This window comes from Arvicola amphibius, chromosome 6, assembly GCF_903992535.2.
Source record: "Arvicola amphibius chromosome 6, mArvAmp1.2, whole genome shotgun sequence".
NCBI classification, from domain to species: Eukaryota; Metazoa; Chordata; class Mammalia; order Rodentia; family Cricetidae; genus Arvicola; species Arvicola amphibius.
In genome coordinates this window covers 108039337-108059176 of record NC_052052.2, presented here as the reverse complement: position 1 = coordinate 108059176, position 19840 = coordinate 108039337, and the positions used below count along the sequence as shown (strand labels likewise).

The 19840-nt window shown below is 45.4% G+C and overlaps 1 protein-coding gene across 2 annotated transcripts; it reads right to left on the bottom strand.

The window, feature by feature from the left end:
• Window positions 1–172: 172 nt before the first annotated feature.
• Window positions 173–17284, bottom strand: Asb13 (ankyrin repeat and SOCS box containing 13). Of its 2 annotated transcripts, none has more exons than XM_038333158.1 (6): window positions 17111–17284; window positions 9254–9441; window positions 7931–8084; window positions 6187–6321; window positions 1550–1741; window positions 173–483 (listed from the first exon to the last, which is right to left on the bottom strand). In XM_038333158.1, exons 1-6 carry the CDS (start codon window positions 17244–17246, stop codon window positions 356–358), a joined length of 933 nt encoding a protein of 310 aa, XP_038189086.1. In that variant the 5' UTR covers window positions 17247–17284; the 3' UTR covers window positions 173–355. The 2 variants fall into 2 exon arrangements, with proteins under 2 accessions (XP_038189086.1, XP_038189087.1); XM_038333159.1 differs by having other exon boundaries at window positions 7931–8081; window positions 17111–17278.
• Window positions 17285–19840: the final 2556 nt, after the last annotated feature.

Here is a 19840-nt window from a genome sequence, read left to right as displayed (position 1 = left end):
AAATCAACATCAGTGTCCTGAGTTCCCAGCATTCCCTGTGCACCTTGAACTATCTGGCTTGAGTGCCTTAGAGGGAGGCCAGTGACAAGAGGAAAGCTGGAAAACTGAGCCCAGCCTAGAGTGACAGCATTAGTTCCAGAAGACTAGCAACTGTGACGTCAGACACAGGCCACCTGGTGCTTCAGAGATCTTCTCGAGGGTTCAGAGGAAGACATCAAAAGGACAGCCAAAGAGAACACAGCGCAGCGTCAATCTATCTATAGCAACGACAGTGTTTCAGAGAAACAGGCAGAACTCCTTAGGGCCCAAGGCTAGGCACAGCAAGTCACCAGCCTATCCAGCCCCTGCTTGCAGCTCAGTTATAGGAAAGGTAGTCGATGAGCCGTGGAGGGATGTTTAACTTGGCGACTTTCTCTAGCCCTCGAACACCAGTGGCCTTCCTCAAGCTCACCCTGCAGAGCTGGGAGAGCGTAAGAGGTGTCTCTGGAGAAAAAAAAAAAAAAAGACAAGGAAATGTAAGAGGATAATTTCTAGAAGAAGTACATCCTGTGACTTAACAAGTGCTAAGGCAGAACTGGAAGAGCCTCCCTTCCCCCTAGAATTTGGACGGATCACATGTCATCCCTGGAAAGTGGGATAGCCAGGGACCAGAGAATGAAGTCAGGCAACAAGGTTCAGGTGGTGTCCACAGGGATTCATCCTGTGGGGTTGGGTCCTTCGAGACAGGGGTCTTTTGTTTTGATGGAGGGGATGGGATTGTTGCTTTGTTTTTGACAGTATTTGGCAAATAGATTTATCAGCAAAGAACTAATTTGTGGCTAAGAGGCTCATTTGTCATACATCCAGCCAAATGAGACATGAGTGAAGGGTTTACGCAAGGAAAGGTGCTAGCAGCCTGCTCATGTTACTGTAGGCTTCTTTCCTCAGTGGGGCCACAGGCCAAGGACTACAGCAAGAGCTGGTGTTTCAGTACAAAACCGTCCCCAGAGACAGAAGTATTCCCAGTACGTCCTAGTGGGCAAGGACAGGTGCGCAGGACTCAACTCAAAGTGGTCAGCATAAATTCAAGGAGAGATAGCAAACTGGGGACCCAAGGTGATTGGTGGGGGTTCCTGGCAACCGGGGTGTACTGACTGGTTTTGGGTCAACTTGTCTCAAGTTAGAGTCAACAGAGAGGAAGGAGCCTCAGTTGAGGGAATGCCTTCACGAGATCCAGCTGTAAGGCATTTTCTCAATTACTAGGCAGTGAGGGAAGGCTAAGCCTATGGTAGGTGGGACCATCACTAAGCTGGTGGATGAGCAAACCCGGGGAAGCAAACCAGTAAGCAGCTCCGCTCCATGACCTTTGCATCAGCTCCTGCCTCTGGGATCCTGCCCTGTCGGAGTTCCTGTCCTGACTTCCATTGATGATGAACAATATGGAAATGTAAGCCAAATAAAGCTTTTTCTCCCCAACTTGCTATTTGGTCATGATGTTCCGTCACAGCAACAGAAACCCTAACTAAGACACTGGGATATGGGGACATTTGCACAACAGAGCCTGGCTCACTTTCGTAGTACTCAAAGCACTTGGCCGGGGCGCTGCTGCTCCACGTGTAGTCCGAGGGCTTCTTTCCCCGGTTGTCCCGGGCGTAGATGTTGCCTCCAAACTCTATGAGCATCTCAATGAGGTCGACATTCTTTACTTTGGCCGCATGATGAAGGGCGGTCTCGTGCAGTTTCGCTGCGTTCACATTGGCCCCTAGGGGGGATGGACAGAGCAGAAAATATCTGTCACCAAAGGGAGGATGCGGAACCAAGAAGAAAACTGACCTACAAATCATCCTTTGGCAGAGCACAAAAGCAATCCCCGTCCAGAAAACAAAATCAAAACGCACCCTTCTGTGCCTTCTCAAAATCCAAGAGGAATAACTATTTTTTCCTTATGAAAGTGAGGGCGGCAATAAGTATATATAAAGCAAAATAAAAGGCTTCTTATGTGTCAAATGTCTGTTCTGATGTGCCCAGGAGTCTGTCCTCATAGGTCCCTAGATTTCTAGAGGATCATCCCCAGTCGCCCAAATGTTGCAGCCTTATAAAGACACACCACGTGACATAGCGGCTCTACCACAGGAAACAGACTTTGTGTTGGAGGTTAGCTGTGAACTCAGCTCCACCCTCCTTATCTTTCTGGGGGCATACAGAAAGAGCCAAAGAATTAGTAACTAAATACACCATTTTAAAATGCATTAAAAAAAAATAAAGACTTAGCCTGGCAAGATGGCTCAGCACAAGCCTGGTGAACTGAACCCAATCCCCAGAACCCACAAAAAGAGGGAAGGAAAGAACCAACTCCACAAAACTGTCCTCTGATAACACAAATGCACCAAGGCATGCACACCTGAGCTCACATGCTTACAATCACGATGAATAAAAGTTTAAGATAAATGTCTGAAAGTTCAAAATTATGATTACAAAGTGGTCTCTGTGAAATGACCTTCTTGACCCACTGGTTCTATATAATGGATTTTTCTAAGGCCTCAGAATTTGTTTGGTAGAAGAAGTTAACTTCTTTGAAGTTTCCTGAACCAGTAAAGAAAAATAGCTAACAATTAATTGGAAAAGATTAAAGTATTTTAGAGAAACTAAGCAAATTTCTTAGCGTTGATAAATTCCCTAAATTATAGTTTCAAACCAATATTTAAATTCATAGCTTTGTCAGCAACATGCCACTGGTTAGTGCTGTTTCTACTTGAAACACTGTTGGAAAAGCCCTTCTTTCTGCTTTAAAATCTGTTTAATCCTCTGGAATTAAGGGCTGTATTTATCACAATGGCCACAGTGTAATCCTGAGAGTACTCTTTCCATTCCTCCTTACAAAATCCAGAAAGCTCGGGTCAGGAGGACTGCTGACTCCTCAAAGGAGAGGGTTGAGTCACACATATAAATTACAAAACGGCATGAAATTGTAATTGCCCCACAAACCAATCACTCTCTTACCTCAGATGGTTTTCTTTCAATATTTCCTTATAGGAGTAAATAATTTTTAGACTGTTGTAACCATTGTGCAAAAATAAATTTTAATGCTAGATACACAATTTGTAATGATCTAAATTGTAAAGAACACAGAGTCTAAAGTCCAAGTGGCTTTCTCTTATTGATTCTTGCAATAGTCTTGCCAACCAGGAAGGAATGTGATTATCTCGATTTTAACAATGCAGAAAAAGACGTCAGGAAGCAAAATACCCTCAAGGTCGGAGAGAAAAGGGAAGCAGGAAAGATCTGGAACAGACACCCCTCCTTCCTTGCTGTTAGCTACCTTGGCTCCTGAGATAAGGCCTTGGACCCTGAGTGACTCTTTCAAAGTGGCCTTCCCAAAGTAAACAATGAGATTTTTCCATAATGTGTATTATTTGATTGGGTAGAAAGGAAGGAGGGTAAACGAAGGAAGCCGACTGGAAACACCAGACCAAGCGTGTGCACAGCAATCTGTATGGGCTCAAGTCAGTGCTCAGTGAAAGCAGAAACACTGAGAGATTATGAACACCGGCAGATTTTTGTTAGAAAGCTGGAGCAGGAACAAAAGGAGAGGGGGGAAGAATGTCAGAAGGGAGAGACTTGGTGGCACAATGAGCCTGTCATGTCTTGGCCATGTGGGGGAGGTGGTAAAGCACCTTCTAGGCCCTAAGAACTGTCAATTTCAGGCTTTGGAGAAAGGGGTCAAAGCTGGCTCCCTAGCAAAATCCTAACTTCAAAACAACAAAGGACTAATGTGATTTGGAGCAAAACAGAGAGCGGTGAGGTGAGGGCTGCCCAACATCCTGGCGCACAGCTGCGATCAGCCCCAGCCCTGGACAGCGGCACAAATGACAGCACACAGTAACACGGACTCTGCCAAGGAGATGGAAGCGCAAATAATCCTTAACTACCCACTTCTGGGCGTTTCCATTAGAGTTAAATATTTACTGTTAATGATCAGATGAAACGTTACTTAACCGTAGTAACTGGACTCTGACCCTCACCAGTTCTCGTCCTCTGCAAACAGAACCTAGTTCCTTAACTCAGCCTCTCTCCCTACAAGAGAAAAGGCGCAAATGTCTCTTGGTTCACGGTGGAGTGCAGTATGAGCACTCCGTCCGTGGCTCAGCTCCTCCACCGGAGTCAGGACCTTTGCTGTCACTGCAGAAGCACCTCCTGCACATTTTCTGGAGATGTGGCATGTGGCTCTCCTTAGGTCCACAACAGGCCTGTGACTCGGCCTCCGCAGTACAGAAATGCATTGCTTTTGTAAGACTCCATGTGTGAGTACCTAGGGCTATGCCACCTCACTCTGCTCCCATGAGGGTTGGGAAGACTTCATGAGGAAAAAGCAGCTCAAAGGAAAATAAAGTGGAAAAAACAATCCTGTTGAGGGAGCCCATGAGAAATTGAAGTGGTATCTGGTCTGCCTCTTCCTGGCTCCTCCCGTCTTCAGTTCCTGTTTGGATCAAGGCTCGGGACCCTCTTTTCTGCTTTCCTGGTACAATCTGCCCCAGACTGCATCTGCCCTTAAGGCTTAATTGCCTCCATGGAGAAAGGAGATGCCCCCTACCCCAAATTCTACTCATCCTCGATGTATAGAAATTTCCCTTTAAAAACGTGTTGGGACTTGGGGTGGAGTGAGCAGACAGACCTCCCCTCAACTCCAGGGTGTGCTCTAACTGCTCCAATGCCTTTTCCTGTGTCATAATAATTGGTTCAAGTCACCCAATCCGAAGCTGACAAAGCTGGACTCCAGGGATCAGGTTTGGACACAAGACCTCGTTTAAGCCAATGAAGCATTGGGGGAGGTAAGCTAGTGACACCAGGAAAGGAGAAGCTCCACTCTTCTGAAAAAGCTACAAGAGAACCTTAGGATATAAAGTGCTGAAGGGCTGAGAGATGCTGTTCTCACGACTGCCTGGAACTCCAGCTCCAGGGATACCTCTCTCTCTCTTTCTCTCTCTCTCTCTCTCGCTCTCGCTCTCGCTCTCTCCCTCTCGCTCTCGCTCTCTCTCGCTCTCTGGCTCGCTCGCTCTCACTCTCTCTTTCTCATACATACACACACATGCATGCGCACACTCACACACACGCACACACACACACACACACACACACACAGAGCTTGTATCAGCTGCATCCATTTATCCGCTATCACAGTAGCCAGCTAACCCTAAGAAAAGCAGATTTTGAAATTCAAAGGCAAAGCGACAGTCTGGAACCATGACCTTAGAATGACTATACTTCTGCTATACTTCTCAAGTTTTGTCACATGAATCAAGAAATGACTTCATTGTTAACCCAGTAGTAATTGGTTTCTTCATTCCAGCGGCCATCCAGGGACTGTTGGGTTCTGTATTCATGGAGTCAATTAGCCAAAGACTTAAGTATTCCGAAAGGCAAAAAAGATTTCACCTATCCCAAACATGTGCAGATTTTCTGTTCACTTCGGGAGTCTCTCTGCAGAGAGCCTTTTTCACACACCCGCTGTGAGCCAGATTACACGTGCTCCCTTTTCCTATTTGCTGCCAACACCATTTCCCAGTACACCTCTGACTCAGATTCAGATAGCAAACCTCATCAGGCAGACATGATAGACTGCTGCCTATATTTGCTAAAAATAACCATCCATGGATCTGAGATGGCTCATCAAGTTGGGCCACTTGCTGTACAAACAAGAGGACCTGAGTTCAGACCTCCAGGACCCACATAGAAACCATGGCTCTGTGGACCGTAACCATATTCTGTGAGGGGCAGAGAGAGGATGATCACTGAGGTTTGCTGGTTGCCAGCCTAGCTCACAGTTCAGTGAGAGAGCCTGCCTGAAGGGAATAAGGCAGAACAGAGAGTGGTAAAGCAGGACATCTAACACGTCCCTCTGATATGTGTACAACACACACACACACACACACACACACACATGCACGCATGCACGCACACACACACAAATGTTGACTTTATACCAGGCATTATAGAAACATTATTGAGAATATTTCCAACACCTGGGAAAATAGGTGTTATTTTTCTAGTCCTATAAATGCAGAGGCTAAGGCACAAGTTCTCTCTGAGTGATGGGAGAACCGATTTCAAACCGTTTTCTGTCTGTTTCCACTACCCAGACCTCTGCTAGCGCAGCGCAGGTAACTCATCCACTCAGGTAAGTACTAGCTTGGATAAGCAGCAGCATACCTGCATTGAGCAACACTTTGACACAGTCCAAATGCTCTCGTGCACAGGCAACATGTAGGGGGGTCCCGAAATGGCAATCGTGAGCTTCCAGATTGGCCCCAACATCAATAAGAAGTCGCACACATTCAGAACTCCCTTAAAACAAATGGGGAAAGATGGAGATGTTCGTGAACACGTAACCGGAAACGGTAACCATAATAAGCAGCAGCTGAAAAGGTGGCACTGCCACGAACAGAGGGTAAGCAGCCTATATCTCAGCATACAAAGCAGCTGGTACCTCGGCAAGGCCCTGGAAGAATACAAAGACTCCCCCTCAGGAGTTCTTAGCACACTTGGTAGTAAAAGGAGAGGGTCAGGGCCACCTTCCTGCTGAGGACAGAAGTTGTGGGAAACCACTTGGACACAGGGATCAGAAACCATCCTGATCCTCATCTCCCAAGTTTCTCCGCACCGAGTCTGGAGAGCATCCAAGTTACAGAAAGCACACGTAGCTGCTGTCACCCCGCCAGTCTCTGGGAAGAAAGAACCTTTCTTTGACTTTCTCACTAAGCAAGTTGCCCTCCGGCGCCTCCTTGTCTTCAGGGCAGATTTGGATTGGGATCCCCACTTCCCTCCTTTCCAGGAAGATTCTGCTACAGACTCCATCTTCTCTTTCTTTTCTTTCTTTCCTTCTTTCTTTTTTTCTTTTGTTTTGTTTTTTGGTGTTGTTGTTGTTTGTGTTTTGGGTTTTTGTTGTGGTTCTTTTGAGGCAGGGTTTCTCTGTGTAACAGCTCTGACTGTCTTGGAACTCACTCTGTAGACCAGGCTGACCTTGAACTCAGAGATCCGCCTGCCTCTGCCTTGGAGTGCAGGGATTAAAGGCATGCGCCACCGCGGCCAATCACCCTTCTTCTCACATCACTTAATTACCACCTCATTGTTGATAGCTACCTAGTAATCATCCCCATCCCTAAAACTTAACCCCACATCCACTGCTGGCGAACCTCATTAACATTACAACTACCAACATAGTCTCCCCCCACCCCAAAGGTCCCTGCTCCTAGATAAATTCTTTTCAGGCAGTTCCATTGCTCCCAGCAGACTCTTGAGTCACTTTTACCTCAGTTTCATACCTTTCCCTCAGACCAAATCCTCCTTGATGCTGGGTGGGCAAGGAGTTAGATGTAAAGAAACCAAGGAAACCTGTAGCTATATCTTAGCAACCATGTCTCCTGATGGTCAAATAGCCATTATGGATGGACATCATTGAAGCTTCAATTAGGTTGTTCCCAGTGTATCAGAGACCAAGGCACCAAGGCCTTTCCCAACACATGCATGTTGCTGAAGGCTCCACATCCCCAAACAACCTGACTTCATTATAATATCACTGGCATTGAGGGTTTTGACACACATCTCCTTTGATGGGTTTTGTTTTCTTAGAAGAAATACCTTAAAATGGAAAGTCTGGTCCACCATAATTTAGGAGAAGAATATGCATCCTACCTCACAAATATTCATAAAAACTTCTTTATGATCCACAACGCAGAATTCTCTGGGCTGTACACACCATGGGATGGCCAACATTCCAATCTTTCTGTGGAGTCTTTGTTTTAGAAAAACTTCTGCTTAAACCATGTCTCCTGACTGAATTCTTTTCTTCAAGAAGAATTGGGTCCCTCCCCCATGTACACAGGCCACTATCCTCCTCTGGGCTCTAAGTGCTTTATACTGGGCCATTCCAGTGGTCCCTGACACACAGACTCACCACTCATGCAGGCCTCGTGTAGCGGGGATGCTGTGTACAGAGGAGGGTTGACCTTCGCCCCATAGGATAGCAAGAGCTTCACACACTCGATGCTGCCTGAGGCACAAGCGTCACAAAGAGGGGTGCTGCCATCAATGTTGCGCGCATCCACCTCCAACAACAGAAGAAACAAACGTCAAAGGGTGAGGTAAATGAATGGGATGACGCTTGTAATCTTTATGCAGATCCATCTTTGGAAAGACCGCGTCTTAAAATTACCAGTTTGCTGCTGTGCACCAAGCCAGGCGAGGGAGTTCAAAGAGAAAAGACGTGTGGTTTTGAGGTAGGAATGCACGCGAGTCTCGTAAGTATAGACGTCCGTCCCTCAGCCTCCCTTCCCTCCCAGGGCAGGCTGAAACTCGGCCTCACCCCTACTACCACCCTGGGCAAATAATAAACATAGGGCAGAAAGGGAGAGTCTGAGGTTGCAAGCTGAGGAAATGGGAATCAAGATGACTTTTAACTCAGCTTTGACTTTAAAAAAAAAAAAAAGTGCTCCATACTGTTTAGCATGCCTCATCTTGTATGGAAAAATCACCATCCAGGAAGAGGGCAACTCCCTAGACAGGGAAAACAAACTCAGAGTTGACCGAAATTTAGCTTCTCCACACTGAAAACCGCGGGACTTGTTCCATTCCACGCTTTGGGGAAGAGTAAATGGTGCATTGCCTTCGCTCTGCTCTCACCTGGTGAGCTCCGAGACCAGAGCGTGGTATTCGTTATAAGCACCAGCGTAGGGGCTGGCGCAGATCCTGACAGCTCTGCTAAGCAGGCCGATAGTCTGCAGAAACCACTGGCCGCTGAAACTAACCGTGCCGTGAATATGCACGCTAGCGAAGGCAACCAGGTCAGAAGTTTGTTCTGTTACTTTCATTCCCCCACCCCAGGCCACCCCAGTTGTTTTGCCAGCACCTCACTTGTATGACCTGGAACCAAGAACTCTGTTGGATAAACCTACACAGCAACTGTTCAGCCCAAGACCAACTGCACCCTGAGAGGCTGCGTCTAGTCCATAGCTGCCCTGCTCTGCCCTGACCAGCAGAGTTACGCTAAACCACTTCGCTAAAGTGCCCCATCCAAAAACACTTCCCTGCTCTGATCCACAGCAACCACCCCACCTGACCCATGGCTTCCAGCACCCTAAGCAGTTTCACTGGAACACCCTGTCTAGTCACGTGTTTGCATGACCTTACAGTCATACTTCTCTCGAGTATGCTCCCGAGCCCGTCCCATCCACTGCTACAGCCGCAGCTAGGTAGCCATCAGCCCCACAAGGTCACCCACCTGGGCACCAGCTGCCAGCAGCAGCTGCACGCACTGGGCCTGGCCCTGCAGACTGGCAGCATGAAGGGGCGTGATGGAGTCCACGGTGACCTGATTAACACATGCTCCACTCTCAATCAGCTGCTGAAGTTGAAGGCTTTCGCCCCGCTGAGCTGCCTCATGCACAGGGGTGCGCTCCACCCAGAAACCTGCAGAGGAAGCAGAGCCCTTACTAAAACAACCCTCCTACTGCCATCAGGACAAATGAAGACATGTGAGACTCCAGGACCCAGTGGCAGCCAATACACCATATGTGGCTATGCAATTGATCCCTATGGTCCGATTAAAATCCATAAGCAGGGCTGGAGAGATAGCTCAGCGGTTAAAAGCACATACTGCACCTGGCCACCGGTGATGGCCCACGCCTTTAATCCCGGCACTCAGGAGACAGAGAGGCAGGCATACCTTTGTGAGTTCGAGGCCAGCCTGATCTACAGAGCAAGTTCCAGGACAGCCAGGGCTACACAGAGAACTCCTGTCTCAAAAAACAAAACGAAACAAAAAAAACCACATACTGCTCTTCCAGAGGAACCAAGTTCAATTTCCAGCACCCATATGGCAGCTCACAGCTGTCTGTAACTCTAGTTCCAGGGGATCCAACACCCTCACACAGATAGATAGATATAGATATAGGTATAGGTATAGAGATAGAGATATACACACATTCAGGCAAAACACCAATGCACATGAAATAAAATAATAAATTTTTTTTAAAAAAGAAGCCCAACTAGGTAGGGGGTAGAGTTCAAAGTCCTCGCCAGGGCATATAAGGATGTCTGTGCTATGTATCTGGTTCACACTATGATCCCCTCTCCCACCCCTGGCCCTTATAGACACAGCTATAGCTCACCACTGTGCTTAGGAGTTGCACAGTTTTACCTCTGTATACTGTGCCTTACCAAGAAGGAAGTAACACTTAAGTAGCAATATACAGTTTGAGGGGATAGTGTTCTATAGTGTAGCTAACAATTTAAAGTCAATGTGGGAGAGGAAAACCCCAAAGAGAAGTTCCATGCAACTTTAAAAGGAAAAGAACAACAAAGTAAGCCTTACGTTTGTGTTGGGGTGACAGATATCAGAAAGCAGAAGCAGCAAATGTGATAAGCAAAAGTGGAGGTGGACGGAGCAGAGGAAGAGCAGGAGGAGGAGGAAAGGGAAGAGAGATTTCAGATCATCAAAGGGCACAATCAATAGAGTTAAAGACAATGCATAGAATGGAAAAAATATTTGCAAATTATACATCTGATAAGAGATTAATATTAAGAATATATAAATGACTTCCACAATTCAACAACTTAAAAACCAAATAATTCAAGTTTAAAATGGGCAAAGGGTTTTAACAGATATTTATCCAAAGAAGACATACAAATGGCCAATAAACATATGAAAAGATTGTCAACATCACTAATCATAAAGAAATGCAAGCCCAAATTACAATGAGATGCTACTTCTTTTTTAAAAATATTTATTTATTATGTGTACAATATTCTGTCTGTATGTCTGCAGGCCAGAAGAGGACACCAGACCTCATTACAGATGGTTGTGAGCCACCATGTGGTTGCTGGGAATTGAACTCAGGACATTTGGGAGAGCAGGCAGTGCTCTTAACCACTGAGCCATCTCTCCAGCCCCGAGATGCTACTTCTTACTCATTTGTTGCATAACAGTTTTTTTTTCTGAGACAAAACATTCAACCCTGGAGGAAAACTCATTAAGATTCTTGATATTCTGGATGTTCTAAGGAGAGGTGAAATAATCCATTCTACAAGAAAACATCTTAAAACCCAGGAAGCAAACAACTCAGTAGCATCAGGAAGTTATTGAAAATGACCAAATTCACAAAGTCTCTCACTCTCCAGATATGCATAAATAGTAAGAACTGAAAAGAGACCCTCTCAAATACGTGAAGCCTAGAAGACACTAAGACCAACTGAGCTGCCTGGAAAGGGCACTCTCCAATGTGGAGCTGCTTACAAGTGAACTCCAGGTTTCCAGCTTTCATGCACTGTCATCCATGATGCATTCAGTGGTGCAATTGTCTTTGAGTTATCCCTGATCTTGTACATAACCCCTCATCCATACTCCTGTAAGTAAACCCAACAAACACTCACCGGTACTCTTGTAAGTAAACACAACAAAGATAGAAACAATTCAAGTGTTGATCAAGAGATGAGTGCACAAGTAAAATGTGGTATACACAACATTCATTAGCTCTACATAGGAAGAAAATATGAACACGTGTATAGGCCTTAAAAATGCTACACTAAGTGCAAAAGTGACTCACAAAAGGACATATGCTATATGATTCCACTCACATGGGGTACCTAAAGTAAACACAATTGCAGGGACAGAAAGCAGCCTAATGAGACTAGGGACGGTAGAGAGTTATTGTCTAAAAGGAGTATGAAGTCAATTTTTCAGGATAAAAAAAGTTCTGTGGGTGAAGGATGGTGATTGTTGTGCTTAATGTGCAACGTAATTAACGCCACTGAACTCTGCATCTTTTGTTATATGCTCTTTACCGCAATTCAAATGTTTAGAAGGGGGCTGAAGGGATGGATCAGCTGTTAAGAGCTCTGACTGTTCTTTCAGGGGACCAGAGCTCATTCCCTAGCACCTATATGATGGTTCATAACCATTTATAACTCCAGTCCTGGAGGATCCAACACCCTCTTCTGGCCTCTGAGGGCACTGAATACATGTGTTACATCAACACATATGAGGGCCAAACATCCACAGTCATAAAATAAAAATAAAAATTTTCTGCATTGCTGGTGGGAATGCAAGCTGGTATAACCCCTTTGGATGTCAGTGTGGCGATTTCTCAGAAAATTAGGAAACAACCTTCCTCAAGACCCAGTAATCCCACTTTGGGATATATATCCAAAGGATGCTCAATCATGTCACAAGGACATGTGCTCACCTATGTTCATAGCAGCTTTGTTTGTCATAGCCAGAACCTGGAAACCACCTAAATGTCCCTCAACGGAAGAACGGATAAGGAAAATGTGGTACATTTACACAATGGAGTACTACACGGCAGAAAAAAAAAATGATAGCTTGAATTTTGCAGGCAAATGGATGGAACTAGAAAAACATCATTTTGAGTGAGGTAACCCAGACACAGAAAGACAATTTCACATGTACTCACTCATAGGTGGTTTTTAAACATAAAACAAAGAAAGCCAGCCTACAAACCATAATCCCAGAGAATATAGACAACAATGAGGACACTAAGAGAGACTTACATAGATCTAATCTACATGGGAAGTAGAAAGTAGAAAAAGATAAGATCTCCTGAGTAAATTGGGAGCATGGGGACCTTGGGGAAGGGCTGAAGGGGGGGGAAGAGGCAGGGAGGGGAGCAGAGAAAAATGAGAGCTCAATAAACAGCAATTAAAAAATAAAATAAAAAATTTAAGTGTAACTATATTAGTTACTTTTCTCATTACTATTGGAAAACACCTTGACAAATGCAACTTAAGGCAGGAAGAGTTTATTTTGGCTCAGGGTAAGAGATAAAACCCATCACAGCGGGCAGGATATAGGTGCAGGGGCATCAGGCAGCTCACATTGTGTGCACAGTCAGGAAGCCGGAAGAGACGAAAGCTAGTGCTCAGCTCACGTTCTTCTTTTCTCTGTTTTAGTCCATCTAGAACCCCGGTCCATGGATTGGAGACAGCCACATTCCTCTGGGTCGTAGCTGTACCTCTCTGGAAAGGCTCTCATAGAAATATACCCAGAGGTTTATCTCCCAGGTTATTCCATGCCCAATTAAGCGGCCAAGAAACATTAGCCGTTACAGAAACAAAAAGCTAGAGCATGGAATCTGAGCATGGAAAGAGCTGCCACCTGCTCACTGACATCAGCTTTAGAGCAGGGAGGGGCATTAGTCATCTAGGGTGCATCCGACACTCCTGGCCACTCGATGGCTCCTCTAGGGTTACAAATTAGGGAGGAAAAAAGGCATTCTCTTCATAAAGATCAGTAGTGAGCACCAGGAAGGACAACAAAAAAGTAAGGGGAAGGATAGCTTGTGTGTGAGAACTTAATTATATTCTAAGAGGAAGTGCAGAAAATACAGCCAGTCAGGGCACTGGCTCGTCAGGCTTCATCACCTGCTGGTCCAACCCAGTGCCAAGACCCCAGTTCTGATGGAGTGCCCCATTCCTGAATCTCAGAATTCTCTCCTGGGGGAAGTGTTACATTGGAAATCTGAGACCCTGCACTGTTTTGGTAAGCTCCCTCTGGGGCTGGAGCCCGATCTTCAATCCTTGCTATGTAACTGGTCTCCCATTACCATCTTGCTCCCATCTCCCTTCCTCCTCATCTAGCCAAATAGTAAGTTGGTCATGTGGGACCTGATCACAGTCTCCCAGTGGCTATTTCCTATTGGAAGTCAAGGTGCCTGTCTCTTTACGTGTAGAAATCTTTACTTTAACATTTGATCTGCAGGGCTGTGGAGATAACTCAGTGTTAAAAGCACTGGCTGCTCTTCCAGAGAATCCTGGTTCAATTCCCAGGACCCACATGGCAGCACACAACTGTCTTTAACTCCCATTCCAGCTGATCTGGCACCCTCACACAGACATACATAAAATAACACATAAAATAAAATAAATAATATTTTTTTAAAAAAAAATTAGAGCTGTTTTTGTGTTTAAAGTATTTCTCAACCAAGTTTTTTTAAATGTTTTAATTATGAATCTCCAAAATATTCTTTGACAAAAAATATATAAATGACATGCTATGTGACTTTAAAATGCACTCAGTGTTTTTTAAAAAAGAAAAGAATCCCAATCTATACATTTTTTTAAAACACACAACGAGGTTAAAGAAAAAGTTTGCCTAGGTGGAGGGACTAGGGAGGAGCAGCTCTAAAGACAGAGGAAAAGAAAGAGAAAGAAAGAAAGCGAAAGTGAAAACATTGCCTGGGAGGAGAAAGAACCAGGAAGTTGCTGCACCATGAGCGTCAGGAGTCCCCTTCCACAGCCCTGCTGAACACACTTGCCTAGAATGATTGATCTTCATCTTTTCCTTCCCCTCCACATCACTCACCCAGTAATTTGCTGCCTGCCTTCCCTGTTGTTAGCCACCCTAAGCTACTTACACATGAGAGTGCTCTCCCTTCTCTCACAAGCCTCAGTCACAAAACACAGCAAGCTGGGGCTTCATTTCACACAGCCCTGCACTCTCGTTTGGTCTTTTCTTGCTCTTATTTTTTTTTTTTTTTTTTTTTTTTTGGAAGTAGTCTGAGCTGGCCTTGAACTCATCATCATCCTCCTGTCTGAGCAGCTGAGATGACAAGTGCATACCTCCACACCTGGCTTATCCTCTTCATTTCTGTTGAACTTTAGGAAAGGTTTTCATTTGAAGTGGCAGCCTTAGTTTTCTTGTGAAGGACCTAGCTTTTCGCGGGGCCACATTACGGAGAAAAGATAAGCATGTGTACTGTTTTGCTCATCAAAAGTGGGTTTACTAGTTATTATTTTCTTTGAGATCTTTTTTAGCCTCAGGTATGCTTGTCTTGCTTGTTTGTCAACAACTTCTCTTTGAATTCCTATTTCAGGGTAAGTTTTCCATTCTGACCCTTCAAAGTATGAATCTAAACTTTGGAAAGCATCCTGGATTCTTGCTAAGAGTAGGTGGTCACATTAAAAAAAAGAATAATGAAGCTGAGGGTTCCCAATGACACATGAACAATCTTTTCTGGCCCTTCTCCAAAGGCCTCATTAAATTGAGAGGGAAATATAGCTACATAAGCAAACAAAAACGATCTAAAAAGTGGTATGCATAAATATTTTGTTTACAATACAACAGGAATGCAGAATTACATGTCAGAATGTCACACAGGTAAAATCCCTATGACGGGCTCCACTTTTGCTGGAACAGTGATGCTGTTTTGGCTCTAACACATTCAGCTTATTCACTTAGGCCAGAAATACAGATACCCCCAAGACAGATTTTTGGAGAAACATACTATTTTTTAAATGACAATGCCAAAAAAAAAAATCCAGTGTAGTGGCACAAGCCAGGTACTCGGGAAGCAGGGGCAGGTGGCCAGTTCAAGGCCAGCCTAGGCTACAAAGTGAGTTCTACGACAACCAGGGCCACACAGAAAAGCTGTCTCAAAAACAAATAAATAAATAAATAAAAATAAAAAAATCCAAGAACCTCAACATGTGTTCATCCACTAATTGAGAATGTGATTTTCTTCTCTACAAGCTGTGCAGAAAATATACTTGGGAGTGATGTTTTTAAAATATTTATTTAGAGACAAGATCTTGCCATATAGCCTAGGTTGGCCAGGAACTCTACTTTCCAAGGGCTAGGGTTTCAGGTGACTTCCACCAGGCCTGGCTCTGGTGCTGTGCTATCCTCTACCTGAGCAAAATAAAACGTGTGCTTTACAGGCTTCCGTAGTTAGCCACCCACTGCATATTCACTTATCAAATACCACGCTATGAGGGTCAAAGTCTTGGGCCAGCCGGGGTGCCAAGAAAAACAGATACTCATTAAACGGTCTTTGATCATTCTGAAGGTGTTTGTTTTGCAAAAGTCAATTTAAAAAATTATCTGCCGTGTTATGACTGCAATTTTATACTTGGCTAAATGAACTTTTAGGGTTTTTTATTTTCCTTACATTACTGTTTTTAATTTATGTAAAAATGCTGCGGCAGGGAGGGCATTTTGGTTTGTTTAACTTTGTTTTTGCTTTGTTTGTTTTCTTTCCAATCTTTCAAAATATATTTTCATTTATTTATCATGCTATTACTTTGTAAGCAATAAAAAAAAATTTACTTCTCCAAAGAATGCCCCTTCGCCTTCGAATCCATTTCATCCTAAGGCTGCCCTAAAGGTTCAGAGAACACTTTTTTAGCGCCAGAAATGCCACAGGTTTGGGCCGTGTCCTCATTCTGGGGCCTATTCCCTAGTAGGGCCTGGCCATGGCAAGCTCAAGAGAGGTCTGGGTTTCAGTTTACCCTAAGGCAATACCTGGTTCCAAGAAAGACCACCCAGGCACCACCCAGGAACCGGTTCAACCATTGCAGATAGGATCACCTGCCAGCACACACCCATCGCTTTTCACCAGGACACCCCTAGACAAATGTCAGTCAATCAGGGGTCCTGAACCTTCGAAATCCCTCAGCCCAACCTCTGGTTTTATAAAAATCCCCACCCTAACTGAGCCTGCGGCTCTCCTATCATGCCAATGCGCTGGACACAGGGAGAATCCGAATTTGAACTTGAATAAGAATAAAGGTTCTTTGCTTTTACAGACAGGACTAGGTCTCCTAGTTCGTTTTGAGGGGGACAAAGTGATCTGGACATAACAGTAGCAGCTGAAGTATGGGTAGGATGCTGGGAACCACCACCCGATACACTGCACCAAACGCCCGGAAAGTGGTGCAGAAGCCGCAGTGGGCTCCTGCTGAGCCTGCCAACCAGTGTGCCCAGTGCACAGAAGCTTCCCAGGATCTGTCACTGAACCAGGCAACGACCCCGCATGATCCCCAAAGTGTGCGGTTCTCAGGTGAACTGGCGGTTCTGAATCCCACACCTGGTGCAACACAGGGATGACCAGCCCCGCAGTGCACCGGTCTGGAACAAGGTGACAAAATTAAACGCCGATCCGAGATGCTCAGAATCACTCGGATCCTGCTCGAATCTCTACATCCCACTCCACCAACTGGGCGCGCTGCCCATCTCCGGGATAAAGGCCACCCATAAGCTTACTCTATCCCTAAGAGCTGATATCCTGGTCTTGGCTCCAGCCCCTGTGTGGTGCCCTTGGCCTCTGCGGCGCGAAGCACGTACCCACGTCTCCCAAAAAGCTGCCGTCCCCGGCGCGCGGCTCCATGGGGCTCGCCGGCTCTGGGGCCCTACCTACCGGCCTTGTGACTCCGGGCACTGGGACCTGAGCCCGGACCCAAGCCGGGACGTGAGCCGGCATCTACCCGGGAGCACAGGCCGCTGGGCGGGGCCTGACTGCTTCCGTGGCCACCTCTGGGAGTTGTAGTTTCTGTTGATTCGCAGCTTGCAGCTTGTCACCTACACCCGTGTCACCACCAAAAGGTGTGCGTGCTTGCGCATGCAAACTGAAGTGTGCAAAATGTGCTCCCGTGTGACACGTTGCACGTGTGAATACGTGTCCGTAAACAAGTCCTGTGTTTAGACGAAAAGCCTGGATACCTGTGTCCGTATGTAAAAGATGTGTCCGCATGCAAAATGTTTGGTTCCTAAAATGCGAGTCCATGTGCAAAATGTACCTAGCTGCCGAAACTGGCCTCCTGTAGTTTACACTGTTCCAGCTGAGCAAAGTATTCAGGCCCTTCATGCCTTAAAGAGGAGCTTTCCAGTGAAAATGGTGATCAAAAGGCCTGACTCTTCCACTTTTTAAAATAAATAACTTTCAAATAGTTGAAATTCATTGACAAAAATTACGTTTCTTAGTGGACAGTTTTAATTTGGCGTCTTGATAACCGTTTTAGCAGAAGGAAGCTGGAGTGCCATGAGCAGCCTGGCAGAAATGAGAAACCAGTCAGTCTTCCCCGGGAATTCAGACAACCAGACAACCAGTATTTCTTCTTTTCTCTTCTCTTCTCTTCTCTTCTCTTCTCTTCTCTTCTCTTCTCTTCTCTTCTCTTCTCTTCTCTTCTCTTCTCTTCTCTTCTCTTCTCTTCTCTTCTCCTGCTCTCTCTTCTCCGTCTCCTCCTCCTCTCCTCTCCTCTCCTCTTCCTCTCTCTCCAGTCTCGTCTTCTCTCCTCTCTACTCCGCCCTCTACGTCTCTCAGCCCGTCTCTCGCTCTTCTCTTCTCTCGCTACTGACTCTTGCGTCTTCTCCTTCTCTCTTCTCTCGGCCTTCTTCTGCTTCTCTTACCTTCTTCTCTTCTCTTTCTTCCGTGTGACATCTGTCATCTTCTGCCTCCTCTCTCCGTCTCTCCTCCTCCATCTCACCCATCCTCTCTTCTACTCCTAAAACGACGTTTCTACCGCCTCTTCCCAGTGTTTCCGTTCTCCATCATCCATCTTTGCCTACAAATCACTCTCCATCCTCCTCAATTCCTCTCCGTCTCCCCTCTCCCGGAGTGCCCCTTCCCCGTCTCCCTCCCCAGCCCCTCTGGTACCTCTCTTCACCTGTGCTCCTTCTCACCGCTCCCCTCGCCACTCCGACCCTTCGGCCCCTCTTCCTCTAGCACCTCTCTTCCCCCCTTCCCTTCCCCACTCACCCCTCCCCTCCACACTCCCCTCTAAGGGCGCGGACCCGATCCACAATCCGTCCCCTCCGCCTCGCACCTCCCCTCCCTTCTCTTCTCTTCTCTTCTCTTCTCACGTTTGGTGTTTGGGGGGATTATTGCTCTATTTTATTCTGCTTTGATGCAGTATATCACTATGTTGTGCCAGGCCAAAATCAAACACACATTTCTCTTTCCTTGCCTCACAAGGATCAAGGACTACACAGGTATGTCCTGGCCTGCCCAGATTTGAGGTATCTTGGAAGGATAGTTTACCTATTAAAGCACAAAACTGTCCATGAAATGCAGAAACTGAAACAGTATGACAATATGAAATATTAGAGATAGGGTCCAAGAAGCAGGTTAACTTACATGGAAGAACTTTTTGTTTAACAGAAAACATTTAACAAGTAAATAGGAAAGGAGGACTCAGTCAGTAAACTCTAATGAACTTGTGCTGTTCTATATGAAAAAAGATAAAAAATATTTTACATCACAAAATTAGTTCCAGATGAGTGAAACCAAGTGTGAAAAAAAAGAGGAGCTTGGGAAATGGCTCAGTGGTTAAGAGCACTGAATGATCTTTCAGAGGTCCTGGGTTCAAATCCCTGTGCCCATTTGGTGGCCCACAACCATCTATAACTGCACCGCCATGGGATCTGATGCCCTCTTCTTATATACAAATGTGCATGTAGACAAAACACCTATCTACAGAAAGAACATAAATAAATCAATCTTTAAAATAAAAGAAAAATGTGACTATAAGAAAATTGCTTTGGCATTATAATAATTTCTTACACAAGGCACAAACGCAGAAAGGCAGAAAGGGAATTATTGGTAAATTTGACGACACTAAAATCAAAAGGTCTTGAAGGACAAAAGACACCTGTAAATGAAATAAGAGCATAAACCACAGAAAGAAGGCAGCTGCAGTCTTGAAGGCAGCAGCAGATGGATCCCTGGTACAACCTAAGTTCTCCAGAACAGCGAGAAAAAGACAAAACCACAGGGGAAAGCTGCTCATCAAAGCATATACATGGGAAATTCACAGAGAAAGAAATGAGGTTTGGTTTGCCAATGAAACGCCTTTTTATGCCTATTTATTTGGCACAAATGTTAAAGTTTGACAATAAGAAGATATAACAAAGACATTAAGAATTAATTGTTTTTCTTTTTTGTTCTTGTTCTGTTTGGCTTTGCTTTTTTGTTTTGTTTGGTTTGCTTTGGTTTTCTGAGACAGGGTTTCTCTGCGAAACAGCCCTGGCAGTCCTGGGCTTTGTAGACCACGCTGGCCTCAAACTCACAGACATCCA